This window comes from Meles meles, chromosome 1, assembly GCF_922984935.1.
Source record: "Meles meles chromosome 1, mMelMel3.1 paternal haplotype, whole genome shotgun sequence".
NCBI lineage: Eukaryota > Metazoa > Chordata > Mammalia > Carnivora > Mustelidae > Meles > Meles meles.
Window position 1 is genome coordinate 34,183,144 of NC_060066.1, and position 15,539 is coordinate 34,198,682.

Consider the following 15,539-nt stretch of genomic DNA (forward strand, 5'->3'; position numbering starts at 1 on the left):
ATATGACTATGGAATTTAAAGGAGACTACTGAGAAAAGGAGGAAGAGTTACTACAAGAAGAAAATTCAAATAATGCAGTCTCATGAAAACTAAAAAGAAAGAGTTTTAAGAAAATATTCATTATTAATAATATAAAGAGCTACTCAGAAGTGATAAAAACTGAGTACTGGGGTTAGGTAATGAACTTAGGAAATTAGAATATATATGTGACATTTAAGAGCTAATTATTAAAACATCACTCAACCTTCCCAATGGAAAATAAATTATTTACATGTGTTTGTATATTGGTTCATGTCAGAGTAGAAAATAATACTAACATTCTAAGTGGCTACAAACTCATATATATATATATATATTCCATTTATTTGCATTGTGGGGTGAGTCAACTGGTTCAAACTAGAGTTAGTTACAACCATTCTCCTTTCCCTACTCAGTACACCACTGGGGCACAAAAATCCAAGCCAGCAGTTGTTTCCCTGAGAACCCTAAATTTCAGTATCAATCAAAGTTTCTATTTACTTTGAAGAATAGTATTAGCAATGCAAATATAAAAAATTACCTCTGACTTGAATTAGTCAGAATAAACAAAGTAAGCAAGCACATGGGAAATATTACCTCTGGCATAGTTAATTTTCAAGACATCTGCCTTGCAAACTTGGAAAAATTAAATAAAGCAGCTGAAACTGTTCATTATGGAGAAAAGGCTGATAGTTCAGGTTAAAAGGGTTTTGAATGGTCGTAACAGATACTTTGAATTTGACAGACACATAATGTGCAGCTGAAAACGAATCCTTTCATATGGGGACCAAAGTACTAACAGATTTGCTGGTGTCTAGACTTAGCATTTGTTTAAAATGCTAGTTAACATGGGGGTAAGAAGGTAGTGTGTATATGAATTTATGCAATTCACATTCAAAATGCCTCAGGAACAATTTCATAGAGAATGTAGGTTTGGTTCAGCTGACAGTCAAATCACTTGATAAACTATTGATTGAAGAATCCAGTCTCTATTGATACTATTATTAATGATGGAGTTAAAACAAAAAGGACATTAAAAAAAGAAAAAAAATTTTTATCAGAATTAACGTTTAAGTCTTAGTTATCATGTTACTTATGTAAGTGTAATTTACTAAAGTTATGAGCCGACAAAAAGATAACATCTCAGAAACCACAATCATGAGGGGTAAGGAGAGAGTGGTGGGATTACGGACATTGGGGAGGGTATGTGCTATGGTGAATGCTGTGAAGTGTGTAAACCTGGCAATTCACAGACCTGTACCCCTGGGGCTAATAATACATTATATGTTTATGAAAAAAATTATAAAAAAAAAACAAAAACAAACTGTACATTTCCTTTGTTCCCCCAATTGAATGTGAACTCTTCTAAAGTAGAGAGACGGTTTACACAAAGAGCTCAATAAACATGGGTTAAAAAAAAAAAAGAAAGAAACCACAATCATAATCCTGATTTTCATGTTGATAAAAAGAAAATGGAAAAAAAAAGAATACAGTAATGCTTTAAATTTCTAATAGTAACAGATTTTGAGGATTTGAAATCATCTTCATTTTTTTTAGTCATCAGGTAAATTTCCAACTATAAATCAGGCAATATTTTAAAACTACAATACCATAATTTGAAAATAAAGCTGCACCTGATATATAATCAACATAACAATGAAAAAAATTTCAAAAAGCACAAATATTTGACATATTTGGGTATGTTGGTGATGTCAAAAAGATTTTTTTTTACCCTATTATGCAGGATAAAGAAGTTTCATTATACACTAACTTCAAATTTATGGTGAAATCCTTATTATTTAGTAGTTTAAAAATAAAAAGCTTGGAAGTAGTCACTTAACTGACATATTTCAGTAAGAATATTCAGTTTAACAAGTGATACAAGAGTTCTAGCAACCGGAATTATTCAAGGGGTTAAACTGCCATGAGGTGGTTTCTTTGCGGGGGGGTGGGGGTGGGGGGGGTGGGGGGGTGTGGATAAAGAGGCAAGTTCTTTCTTACTTATTATTTAATCTGTTTATTGGTAGATAGTGATGAATAACCCTTCCTTTTTATTACTATAAAATAATTCTGAAATTCTTACCTGATACTATACCAATTCCATCATCACAGTCATAGTCAGAAACTTCACTATCACTTATTCTTTTTGACCCTATGAAGTAAACAACAGCAATAATTAAAGTTGCTGATTATTAAGGAAAAAGAAACCTCCTCACCAACCTGAAAACAAATGAAAGAATTTTGAATGAAATACTTGAGAATAAAAAATGGAGAAGGAAATTCATTATGAGCTCACACTTACTTTCATACATATTTTATAATGTGAAGACAGCATTCTTAAAATTAATTCTTAAAAGGTGTAAAATAAATTTCGTAAATGCCCTAAAGCTTGAAATAATATCAAGTACAAAAAATATATAATACTAAATGATATGTGTATATGATTGGATGCTGATTGATAAAATCCATTGAACAAAAAGCTAAGTTTAAAATAGCTAGGTTAAGTCAGTTTCAGATGCTTTTAACACTAGGGCACTGAAGTCTATATAAATTTCAAAGCAAACAATATGTTATTTCAAGAACATTCATGTGCCTTTTTCTAACATGCATGACTAATAAATGTACTCAATTCTTCATTTTTCACACTCATGGAAAAGAAGTATAATTTAAGACATCTTAAACAATATTCTTTTAGTATTAGCTTAGCTGTTCCTCCATTGCTTTGAAAAGAAAATGAGAAATAAACCATCTATGAACTTACTAATGTATCTAAATTGTGTATTGATCACACACAGTTACATTTTCTAAGACATAGCCTAAAACAGAGCAGTAATAATTAACGTAATTAAAGACCTCTATTACAAAATTTTAAAATGTGAATCATGCTATGGCAAAAATAGCACTGAATTGATGGTTAAAGCAGATTATCTTCACACTTAATTATGAAATATATCACATATATAAGTAAGCATGCTATTTGTTTTTTAATATATTTTTTCTCCTACATGTGTCTCAAAAATAGGCACATCTTACACAATAGAATCCCCTATTACAATATTTTTTCCTTCTTTACAATCAGAAAATGCCTAATAAATGAAAACAGTGTTATTTCAAGAAATGACTACTTTTGTCTGCTTATACCATACGTTATTCATTAAATAGACTATCATACAGTAAATGCTTTCCTGTAATGTATATAAAACACTGAGAGCTCACGTTTTATAAGGTGTCCAAAGTAGCAATAATTAAACATTCTAGGAATTCCTTCCAATATTTCCAACTTCTTCTTAGAAATACTCTGTACATTTTTTTTCTTTCTTTTTTTTTTTGGTTTGTTTTTACCCCTGCACTCTTGAGAAAGGGAAGAGTCTGTTGCCAGGAACTTTTATTTTCCTCCTTTTAATGGTTACATAAATGACATTGATCTGTTTTGATCATATGGTCTCACTGAATGGGTTTGCTATTTTCCTTCTAAAGCCTTAATGTAAACTTTAAACTCAATCTAATCATAGGCTCTTACAGCCCCAACTGATATGGAAACCACAATTACCACACAATAGCCCAAAAGACTGAGCACGGAAGGATTTATAGAATTAGTGTATACATTATAAATGGATTTGGGAAAAAAAGGGGATACCACAGATGAAGCTATTGAGGAGAGACGTAATAAGAATTCCTATTCAGCTTATAACAAGATTTCACCTTGTAAATGTAAATGCTCAAGGACAGGGTAATGATAGTTTAATGTGCCAGATATACTACAGCATAAAGATTACAAGCTTTTGGTATTGGTCAAGAATCAGATCTGCCTCTGGTATAAGAATGACACCAGCAAAAAATGAAGTTCATTTTATTAGCCTTTGTGAGTGGCCTTGCGTGGGTTTGTGCATAGAGTTGGGGGATAGTTGGGTAAGTGATTTGCAATTGTTGCTTCCTTCCAAATCTTATTATGTTCCTTATGGAAGTCAATCTATTTTGCTAGTAATTCTAGAGGTTAAATATATTGCAATTATGTCATCTCTACTTGAATCTTGTCATTTAACATTCTGATGAATTCAAGTACTTAAGTTTAATGTCATTGAATGTATCAATCTTTTTTAGAAGTAGTGTTTTCAGTGTCTTGTTTAAGAAACTGTGCCTAAGGAGCACCTGGGTGGCTCAGTGAGTTAAAGCCTCTGCCTTCGGCTTGGGTCATGATCCCAGGGTCCTGGGATCGAGCCCCACATTGGCTCTCTGCTCAGCGGGGAGCCTGCTTCCTCCTCTCTCTCTCTGCCTGCCTCTCTGCCTACATATGATCTCTGTCTGTCAAATAAATAAAATCTTAAAAAAAAAAAAAAGAAATTGTGCCTAAGTTATGAATGGGCAGATATTCTCATATTTTTTTCTAAAATTTAAAAAATTCTATTTTTAGCATTTACATCTTTACCTATTTTGAAGTGAGTTTATGTATGGTATGAGATAAGGATGCAGCTTTGCTTTTTCCACACGTATAACACATATTTCGGCATTATTTAATAATTCCACCTTCCCCCAATGATCTGTGATGTCACCTTGGTTATAAATAAATGTATCCTATCTGCTAGGATCTATTTGGTTCTATTTTTTTTCCTTGTACTGACCATTTATCCATAAACCAATAACTCACTCTGTTATTATATTGTTATATATCAAAAAGCAAATCCATCATAACTCGAACACTTTCTCTTCCATATAAATTTTAGGTTCAGGTTATTAAATTGCACAAAACATCCTATTGGAATTTTGATATGAACTGCAATGAGCCAATACATCAATTTAGGGAGCCTTGGCGTGTATTACAGCATTGTTTACCAGCCACGAGATAGGCATTCTCCATTTAAGTTTCTGTGAAATTTTTAACTTCGCTCAAATTTCCCATATTGGTTGGATTTATGCTTTGCATCTTATCATTTTCACTGCTATAAGAATTATTGTTAAAATTCTGATTACTAATCTAATTGCTCATATATGGAAATACTTTATTGTAAAATAATGTTAACCAATCACCTTGTTAAAGTCTCTCTTTTTACTTCTAATGAATTTTATATGGTTCAATTTGGATTTTTCTCCATAGACAATCTTGCTAATCCTAAGGTCTTTCTTCTTCCTTTTTCTTGTCTTTCTATGCTGATATTCACAATGCTGGAAAGAAGCAATTAAATTTTACATTCCTTTTTAAATCCTAATTTTAAGCGGGATTTTTCTAGTATTTTACCATTAAAAGTGATACCTGCTGGTGTTACATTTTATCAGGTTGAGGAAGATCTCTTAAATTCAGTGATATTTCATTAAGGATTTTTACACTTTTATTGATAAGTGATTCTGACCTTTAAAATTTTCTGTTTACTAACCTTTTGGTTTAGGATCAAGGCTATACTGGCACAATAAAATCTTGAGAATTTGTTTTTACTCTCTGGTTAAATTTGTGTAGGACTGTAAAAAAAAAAATCTGTTGTTTGAAATTTTGATGGAGCTCTTCTATAAAACTATTCTGATCTGGTGTTTCCTTCATGGGAATATTTTAAATTACTAATGTCTATTTTCAGTAGCCATAGAACGACCTATTGATTCAAGGTTTAATAAGTTATATTTTTCATAGGAATTTGTTCACTTTGTTCAAGTTTTCAGTGTTTGTTACAATGTTCATCATTTTATATTATTTATTTATTTTCTGATTATCTTTATATATTTTCATTTGAATCCTGTACTATTTTTTTATCCTGCTGATAAATTTCACTACAGGTTTATTTTGCCATTCATTTCAAAGGATTAACTTTTAGGCTCCATAATCTTATCAGCTAGAAATTTGTTTCTTACTTTATTGATTTCTGCTCTTATAGTTATGATTTCTTTCTTTCTACTTTAAATTTATTTCCTTTTCCTAAACTTTCAAATTAGATGAAAATGTCAAAATTTTCAGCCTTCTACCCTGTACTAACATAAGCATTTGCCATCTGAGTACTTCTCTGAATTACTCAAATATTTATATGCAGTATATTATTTAAAGTTCAGGTCTAAGTATTTTCTTCTTGGGTCTATAAGATACTATACGTCATTAAATCTAAGACACCATTGTCTGAATAATGCATGATAATTGCAAAGAGAATAAATCTTGGAAGAAAATGTTCATTAGAGTAAAAGTGCCTAATTTTTTTTTAAAGATTTTATTTATTTATTTGACAGACAGAGATCACAAGTAGGCAGAGAGAGGGGGGATCAGGCTCCCTGCTGAGCAGAGAGCTCGATGTGGGGCTCGATCCCAGGACCCTAGGATCATGACCCGAGCCGAAGGCAGAGGCTTTAACCCACTGAGTCACCCAGGCGCCCCAAAAGTGCCTATTTTTAGAAATTTTGAAATAAATGGGTATGATTTTTTTTAATTGTCATAGTAACACTGGTGTTGAAGAAAATACCCTATATTTGTCAAGTCTTCAAGACTTTGAAATTTGTCAGAAAATGAATTATTAAATAATATATTAAGAATTCTTACAAGTCCTTCATGGATATAACGGGAATATAAATTCATTAACTATTAGATACAGAGTTTTTTTATTTTTTTGGTCATGAGATTAAACTTGTTAATTGTGTGGTTTGATTCTTTTGTACCTTTCCTGAATTTTTGTTTTCTTGATCAATGATTGAGAGAAAATTATAAATTTTCTTCAACAGTGGTTAGTTTGTTAATTTTTCTTTCTCGTTTACTTTATATATATTGGAGTATTTCATTTATACATGAATTTTTTAAATTATTCAGTAGATGTAGGAGAATAATTTGAAAATGCTTACCCCTATTCAGTTAACTAGTCAGATAAATATCTCAGTTAACTAGTCAGAAGGAAATTTCCTTAAATCAATAAAGGGCATCTATAAAAAAAAGCAACCTATAGCTCACATGGGACTTACTTATAAATACAGAATGTTGTCCCTCTAATACAAAGAATAAGCTAAGGACTCCCACTCCAACCCTTTCAGTTCAACATTGTACTTGCATTACAGTAAAACACAGCAAAGAAAATAAATGAACGGCATACAGATTGGAAAACAAGTAGTAACATGATCATGTAAATCAAAACTCCTAAGGAAGCTATAAAAAACTTATTAAGACTAATAATTTAGCAAAGATTGCAGAATACATACATAGTCAACATATAAAAATGAACTATATTTTTTAGAGAATAGCAATGAACAACTAGAAATAAGTTTCAAAGCCACTATCACTTACAAGAGCACATGAAATATCTAGGAATACACGTAACAAAAAATGTGCAAAACATGTACACCTCCAAACCACAGAACACTCACTGCTGTATTAGTTTCCAAGGGCTGCTGAAACAAAGTACCAAACACTGGGTGGCTTAAAACAACAGAAATTTATTGTCTCACAGTTCTGGAGGGTAGAAGTCCAAAATCAGGGTGTCAGCGACGCCATGCTCTCTCTGAAGGCTCCAGGAAAGAATCCTTCCTTGTCTCTTCTAGCTTCTGGTGTTGGCTAGCAATCCTTGGTGTTCTTTCACTTGTAGATAGGGCCCTCCAGTCCCATGGCTATCTTCTCCCTGAATGTCTTCATTTGGTCTTCCCTCTGTTCATGTCTATCTGTACCCAAATTTCTGCTTTATATAAGGACAGCAGTCATATTGGATTAGGTCTCCTAGTGACCTCAAAAGTGAAAACTTGATAACTTCTGCATTAACTCTATTTACAAATAAGGTCACATCCTTAGGTACTGGGGGTTAGGACATATGCCAATGGTGCGACACAAACCAGTAACAACTGCTAACAATTTAAAGAAAACAAATAAATGGAGAGACTTTTCTACAAGCTGAATGTTATTAAAATAACATTGTCAGGATGCTGAGAGAAAATTAAAGTAATTCTAGAATTTTATATATAGCTAAACTTCATCAGGAATAAAGAATTAAAGACATACTCAGAAAACACAGCTTCTTTCCAGATCATTGAAAGCACTACTAAAATATGTGTACTTTGAAAATAGAGAAATTCATCCCAGAAAAAAAAGGACAAAATGAAAAGAAAAATGAGCGAAGCAAAGAAAGTGGTAAAAATTTGGGTAAATCTAAATAAATTTTGAATGAACAAAATGACATTATAATAAATTACTAATTGGGAGGCAGAGTAAATTCTGGCAATAATATGTTAAATAGTAGGGGTGATCATACAAAACAGATTCTACAATATTCATGCAGTTTGGAAAAAAGGTAGAGAAGTTAATTAATGTTGCTTTAAGTGTGCAAGGTTGTGATTTCAATAGCAACTACTAAAAGAATGGGGATAAAAATAAAAAAATCAGAAAAGACACAATAATGATACTATATTATTATGTTAGAAAAAAGGAGGCAAAACCCACACATTTTTTTTTAATGTAAACATAGACTATCTGTGCCAACACACGGAAATTGGTAACAGCAGTTCATTCAAGTAAGGAGAACTAGATGTTTGAGAAACAGTCGGGGGGAGGATTTTTGTTTTTGTTTCTTACTTTTAAATTTATACCATATGAATGTATTACCTAAAAATTTGTAGCAACATTTTACATGATTAATTTGTAGATGAAGAGAATGTATATTCTCTTCGTTGGGGGAATGTTCTATTTATTACAGTACATCAGTTCTGTAGTTCACATTTGTGAGAGATTGTTATGATAATTGTGGTTTTTTCAATTTCTTTTTCCAATTCTTTCTGGTTTTTTAAAATAAGTAGGATATAACCAAGTCTGGATTTTAGATCTCTTTAGATCCCAAGTCTGGGATTTTAGATCTTTTAGATCTCTAGATCTCTTTCTTTAGATTGCCCCAGTCCTGTGCCAAGGACATTGAGATCCAAGACAAAGCATCTACAAACTTTCTTTTGCAGGTCACCCATAAAATTACAGAATGAGGGGGTGTTTTGCAAGCATTTTTCCTTCCCTGCCCTTTCTTATGACCTACAGTGACTTTAAAACCCCTAGTGAATGAAGTGGCAAAAGCCCTTCAAATCTTCTCACTAGGTCCTCTGCTGCCTCCGGCATGTGACTTTTTTCAGATTCTTCGACCATTCTCTTACAAACCTTCTTACAAGAACTCCCAACTTCTCCTGAATTTTGCAGTTTAAACTTTATAACAAATATTTATTTCACAACTCTAACAGTTCTTCAGCTCCCTGACTGAAACTTAACTTTATCTGCCCTTAATCCACCTAAAGTTTCTGTACATGGTACATAGTGATCTAATTTCATCTATGTTCTTTTTTTATTTTTTTATTTTTTTTTAAGATTTTTTTTTTATTTATTTATTTGACAGCGAGAGACAGGAGATCATAAGTAGGCAGAGAGGCAGGCAGAGAGAGAGAGAGGGAAGCAGGCTCCCCGCCGAGCAGAGAGCCCGATGTGGGACTCGATCCCAGGACCCTGAGATCATGACCTGAGCCGAAGGCAGCGGCTTAACCCACTGAGCCACCCAGGCGCCCATCTATGTTCTTTTTTTAATGGATAGTATTTTTCCAGCTCAATTTATTAAATCACTTACTTTTCCTCTCTGCATCTGATATATTACCTCAGATCCTTATAAAATACTGTCTCCTGTAAGAAAGTCTGCTTCTGGGCTCTCAGTCGTATTCCACTGATTGATTTACTCTCATGCCAGTGGCATACTATGTCAACCACAGTAAATGTTGAGACTGAGAAAGTTCCTCCTCCCTGCTCTCATAAGAATCGTTTTAGCTATTTTTGGCCATTTAGTTGTCTATAGACTTAGAATTTACTCATCTGTTTCCATGAAGATATCTGATAGGATTAGAACTGAATTAAATATATATGTCAAATAGAGGAAATGAATAATGATGCATTCTTATCAATGGTTATGGGAATATATCCACTTATTTAGGTATTCTTTAATGTTTCTTTTTTTCTTTTTTTAAGATTTTATTTATTTATTTATTTGACAGAGAGAGATCACAAGTAGGCAGAGAGGCAGGCAGAGAGAGTGAGAGGGAAGCAGGCTCCCTGCCAAGCAGAGAGCCCGATGCGGAACTCGATCCCAGGACTCCGAGATCATGACCTGAGCCGAAGGCAGCAGCTTAAACCACTGAGCCACCCAGGCGCCCCTCTTTAAAGTTTCTTAATAAAACTTTATAAATATTTTCCTATAGTTCTTTTATGTAACTTTTGTTAGATTTATTCCTACATATCTGATATTCTGTTACTATTGTAAATTATGTCTGTTTGTACTGGTGTGTAGAAATGCAACTGACCTTTGTATACTATTCTTATATCCAGACATCTTGGTAAACCATAATTTGTGTATTCTTTCCAGAGGCTGAGGAAAACAATTACATTATTTATACATAATGATGGTTTTATTTCTCCCTTTGATTCCTTATTATTTCTAAATTCTTCTTTTCTTATTACTCTAGAATCTCCATTACAGTCACATTCTTGTCCAAGTTTTTTTTTAATGAATAATTCTATGATTGGCCATTTGAGATTATATTTCCTATAAGTTTTTAGTAGACAGTCTATCAGACTGAAGAAGTTTCTTTCTAATCCATAATTTGCTAACAGATATTATGAATTCTGTTGAATGTTATAAAATTTTTAATTCATTATGAAGAAATGAACATATTTTTTCTTTGATCTGTAAATGTCTAAAATTACATTTATAGAATTTTATAAAACTATTGGATTTGATTTGCTGTTTTATGTAGCTTTTCCAGTCATTTATATTTAAAACTAGGCTATAAACTTCCTTTTTTGGAATGGATTTATAGATTTTTGGTATAAAAGTTTTGTTTTCCTGATAAATATTCTTACTTTGTGTACATTATGCAAGAGTTTTATTAAGTTGAAATAATATGTTAAGGTTAAATATGAACTACTTGGAAAGTATGTCTGAATCTAGGGTTTTCTCTGTAAATCAAATATTTATTTCAACTTCTAACATATTAATATTTGTAGTTGCAGGAATTCAGTTCGTTATTTTTTTCTGTTAGTTCCATTTATATATTAAAATTATATATGAGTGGAATAATACTAGTATTCTTTTTTCTCTCTTCTTCCACTCAGTATTATTCTGAGATTTGTCCATGTTGTCAATATATATCAATAGTTCATTCTTTTATTCTTGCTAAATAATACACTCTATTATGGCTGTACCACAGTTTATCTATTACCCAGGTGAAGGACATCTGGGTTATCTGATTATTACAAATGAAGTTACAATGAACAATCATATATAAGTTGTTGTATGGGCATATATTTACATTCTTCTTTGGTAAAGACCTAGTAGTGGGATGACTGAATTATATGGTAGGAGTATATTTAAAATTTTAGGAAAAACTGCAAAAGTGTTTTCCAAAGAGGCTATTACATTTTACATTCCCACTAACGATATATGAAAATTTTAGTAAATTCCCATCCTCCCTGATACTTTTTTTTCATAGTTTTTTCATTTTAACCATTTTAATAAGGGTCTAATGGTATCTCATTTATATTTACCTAAAGATTAATGTTGAATATCTTTTCACGTGTCTATTTTTTTACCTTTAAGTGTTTTTAGTGGTCTTTCAAATCTTATATCCATTTTTTATTGTTATGTTCTCTTATTCATGAGTTTTAACATACACAACTAATGAATCGTTGAGCACTGTATCAAAAACTAATGATGTACTATATAGCTAACTGAACATAATAAAAGAGAGAAAATAAATACATATTTCATCTCTGCAAAACAGCCAGTTCTCTTTATGTATTTTGTATACATATCTTTTATTGTATTGTATACAAATCTTTTATTACATATGTGATTTGCAAGTATTTCTTCTGGCTTGTGGCTTGGTTTTTCATTATCTTAACAGTATCCTTTAAAGAAAAAAAAAGATTTTCTTTTGAGAGAGTCTAATTTAGTCAATGTGTTATTTAATGGCACTTGATATCCATGCCCTAAGAAATTTTTGCCTAACCAAGGCTGATAAAATTTTCTCTTAGGAGTTTTATAATTTTATAAATTCATACTATATAAAAGTTTTACAATTTATAATTATAAATATTTATAATAAGATAATTTATAATTTTATAATATAATTTTAAAATTATAATTTTAAAAAAGTTTTATAATTTTATAATTTTCTCTTAGGAATTTTATAATTATACACTGACTCATTTTGAGTTAACTTTTGTATGTGGTATAAATAGAAGTCTCTCTCTCTCTCTTTTTTTTTTTTTTGCATATGGACATCTATAGGCTCTCAAAGCATTTATTAAAAAGACTATCCTTACACCACTGAATTGTCTTTTCAGCTTTGTTGAAAATCAGTTACCCATATATGTGTGGGTTTGTATCGGCATTCTATATACTGTTCTTTTAGTGCGTTTGCCTATTTCTAAACATATCTATTTATTTGAGAGAGAGAGAATGGGAGGAGCAGAAGGAGAAAGAATGTCAGGCAGACTCCGCCCTGAGCACAAAGCCTTGACATGGGGCTGGATCTCAAGACTCTGAGAACGTGACCTGAGTGGAAACCAAGAGTCACATGCTTAATTGACTGCACAACCCAGGCGCCCATTTATTCATCTGTTTTTATCATAATGTCTCCATTACTACAGCTTTATAATAAGTTCTGAAATCAACTATTGTAAGGCTTCCCACTTTGATCTTTCATCAAAGTTGTTTTTAGCAATTCTGGGTACTAAACACTTTCAATTAAGTTCTAGAAGACAGTTTATCAATTAACTGAATTGAGTCTGTAGATCAAGTTGGAGAAAATTAACATAATATTGGTTCTTTTGCCCACAAATGCAGTATTTCTCTTCATTAGTCTTTTAAAATTCATTTTTTGCAGTGTTCTATAATTTTTAGTTTACACGTCCTTTACATTTGTCAAATTTACCCCTAAGTATTTCATATTTTGACACATTTAAATGGCATTATATTACTAAATTTCAATTTCCAATTGTTCATTGCAGTTACACATAAATACAATTGTATCCAACAATCTCATAAACTTACTTCTTAATTTTAATAGCTTTTGTGTAGATTCCATCTGACTTTTTATATACATAAAGATATCCTCATCCAGAAAACTACTAACCTAATCTCTGCTCTATAGATTTGCCTTTTCTGTACATGTTATATTATTGGAATCCTACAACATGTGGCCTTTCATATCTGTCACCTTTTATTTAGCATAATTTTTTTATGTTAAACCATGTGGTAGCATGTATTAACACTTTGTTATGTATAGCAATCCACTGTATAGATACCACATTTTATTTATCCATTCACCAACTGATGGATATTTGAACTATTTCCACTTTTTGGCCATTATGAATAATGCTGGTATAAACATTCACGCACAAGTCTTTCAGTGGACATTCATTTTCTTCTCACTTGGGTGTACATCTAAGAGTGAGTCACTGTGTCATATGGTGAATTTATTTTAACAAACCACCAAACTGTTTTCCAAAGGGCTACACTATTCCACATTTTCATCAGCAAATGTATGAGGATTCCATTTTCTCAAAATCCTTGCCAAAGATTGCTATTATTTGCCTTTTTTATTGCATTCATTTTAGTAAATGTAGAGTGGTATCATTATTATAACTTGCACTTCACTAATAACTAATGATACTGGGAATATTTTCATTCTCTTATTTGCGAACCATATATCTTCAATGAAATGACTATTCAAATATTTTGCCTTTTGATTGCATTATTTTTCCTTCTCATTATTGACTTTTAAGATTTCTTGATGTATTCTGGATGCAAGTCTTTTTTTCCAATACATGCTTTGCAAATATTTTGTCCAGGTCTGTGGCTTATCTTTTACCTTCTTTTTTTTTTTTTTATAGATTTTATTTATTTATTTGACAGAGAGAGATCACAAGTAGACAGAGAGGCAGGCAGAGAGAGACGGAGGGAAGCAGGCTCGCTGCTGAGCAGGGAGCCCGATGCGGGACTCGATCCCAGGACCCTGAGATCATGACCTGAGCTGAAGGCAGCGGCTTAACCCACTGAGCCACCCAGGCGCCCTATCTTTTACCTTCTTAATAGTGTCTTTGAATCACAAACATTTTAAATTTTTCTGAAGTCCAATTTATCACTTCAGTCTTTTATTGATAATGCTTTTGCATTTGTCTTGAAACCTCTGCCTAACCCAACATAATGACGATTTTCTCCTATATTTTCTTCTAAGAGTTCTATAGTTTGAGCTCTTACAGTTAAGTTCATGATCCATTTTAAGTTAGGTTTTGTGGCTGGTGTGAGATAGAGTTTAAGTTAATCTTTTTGCATGTGGATATTCAATTGTTCAAGTATTAATAGCCAAGAAACAATTTTCCCCAACTGAATTGCCATTGCATCTGTGTTGTAAGTCAACTGACCATAAAGATAAGGGTTTATTTTTGAGTTCTGACTTAGGTTCCATTATGCCAGTACCCCAATGTTGTGATTACCATAGGTTTTAATTAAGTTTAAAATCAGAAAATCTTCTAAATTTGTTCCATTTTGGCTGTTCTGGATCTTGTGTGCTTCCAAATAAATTTTAAGATCAGTTTATTAATTACAGCAAACAATATTGTTTAGATTTTGTTAGGGATTGTACTGAATCTGTAGACAAATCTGGAGGAGGACTGCCATCTTAATAATATTGAGTCTTCCAACCCGTTAATTTGGAGTTATCTCATTTACTTAGATGTTACTTTAATTTTCTTCAGCAATATTTTCTGATTTATTTAGTATTCAAGTTTATACTTATTTTATGAAATTTATTCATAAGCATTTTAAAAATGTTAATACTTTTGAAATGTTAGTGGCTAGTATATAACATATAATTGATTTTGCATATTGTTCATTTACCTTGAGACCTAGCCAACATTGTTTATTAGTTCTAGTAGTTTTTTGTTGAGTCTTTAGAATTTTCTACATGTAGAAGAATCATGTCTGTGAATAAAGATAGTTTTACTTCTTTCTTTCCTTTTTGAATGACTTTTACTTATTTTCCTTACCTGACTGCCCTAACTAGAATCTCCAGTGCACCGCTGAATAAAAATAGTAAGAGCAAATATACTTGCCTAGTACCCAGTTAAGGAGAAAGCATTCAGTCTTCTATAATTAAAAATGATGTCAGCAGTAGGTTTTTTAAAGTCCTCCTTATCAGGTTGAGAAGTTCCCTTCTATTCCTACTTTGTTGATAGTTTTTGTTGTGAAGGGGTGTTGGTTATTATCATAGCTTATCTCCATCTCATCACATGATCATGTGATTTTATCTTTTTATCTACTACTATGTTGAACTACATTTAACTGATTTTAATTATTAAACAAACACTGCATTTAGGATAATTCCCTCTTGGTTACAGTGAATAATCATTTTTACATATTGTTAAATTTGATTTACTAATATTTTGTCAGGATTTCTGTGTTTGTCTGCCTTTGGTATTGGAATAATATTGGTCTCATAGAATGAATTGGAGAGTATTTCCTTCCCTTTTTTTCCCTCAAAGAATGTAAGAAAAT

General features: G+C 31.8%; 1 protein-coding gene across 33 annotated transcripts in view; it reads right to left on the reverse strand.

Moving 5' to 3' along the window:
- Positions 1-15,539, reverse strand: part of RIMS2 (regulating synaptic membrane exocytosis 2) — a 598,763-nt gene that overhangs the window by 232,951 nt on the left and 350,273 nt on the right. For 32 of the 33 annotated variants that reach the window (XM_046014324.1, XM_046014271.1, XM_046014350.1 and 29 more), the window contains one exon: positions 2,102-2,170. The exons of the other annotated variant lie outside the window; for it this stretch is intronic. In XM_046014324.1, coding sequence (XP_045870280.1) covers positions 2,102-2,170 — 69 coding nt within the window. The remainder of the gene's footprint in view (positions 1-2,101; positions 2,171-15,539) is intronic. 33 annotated transcript variants of the gene reach the window in all.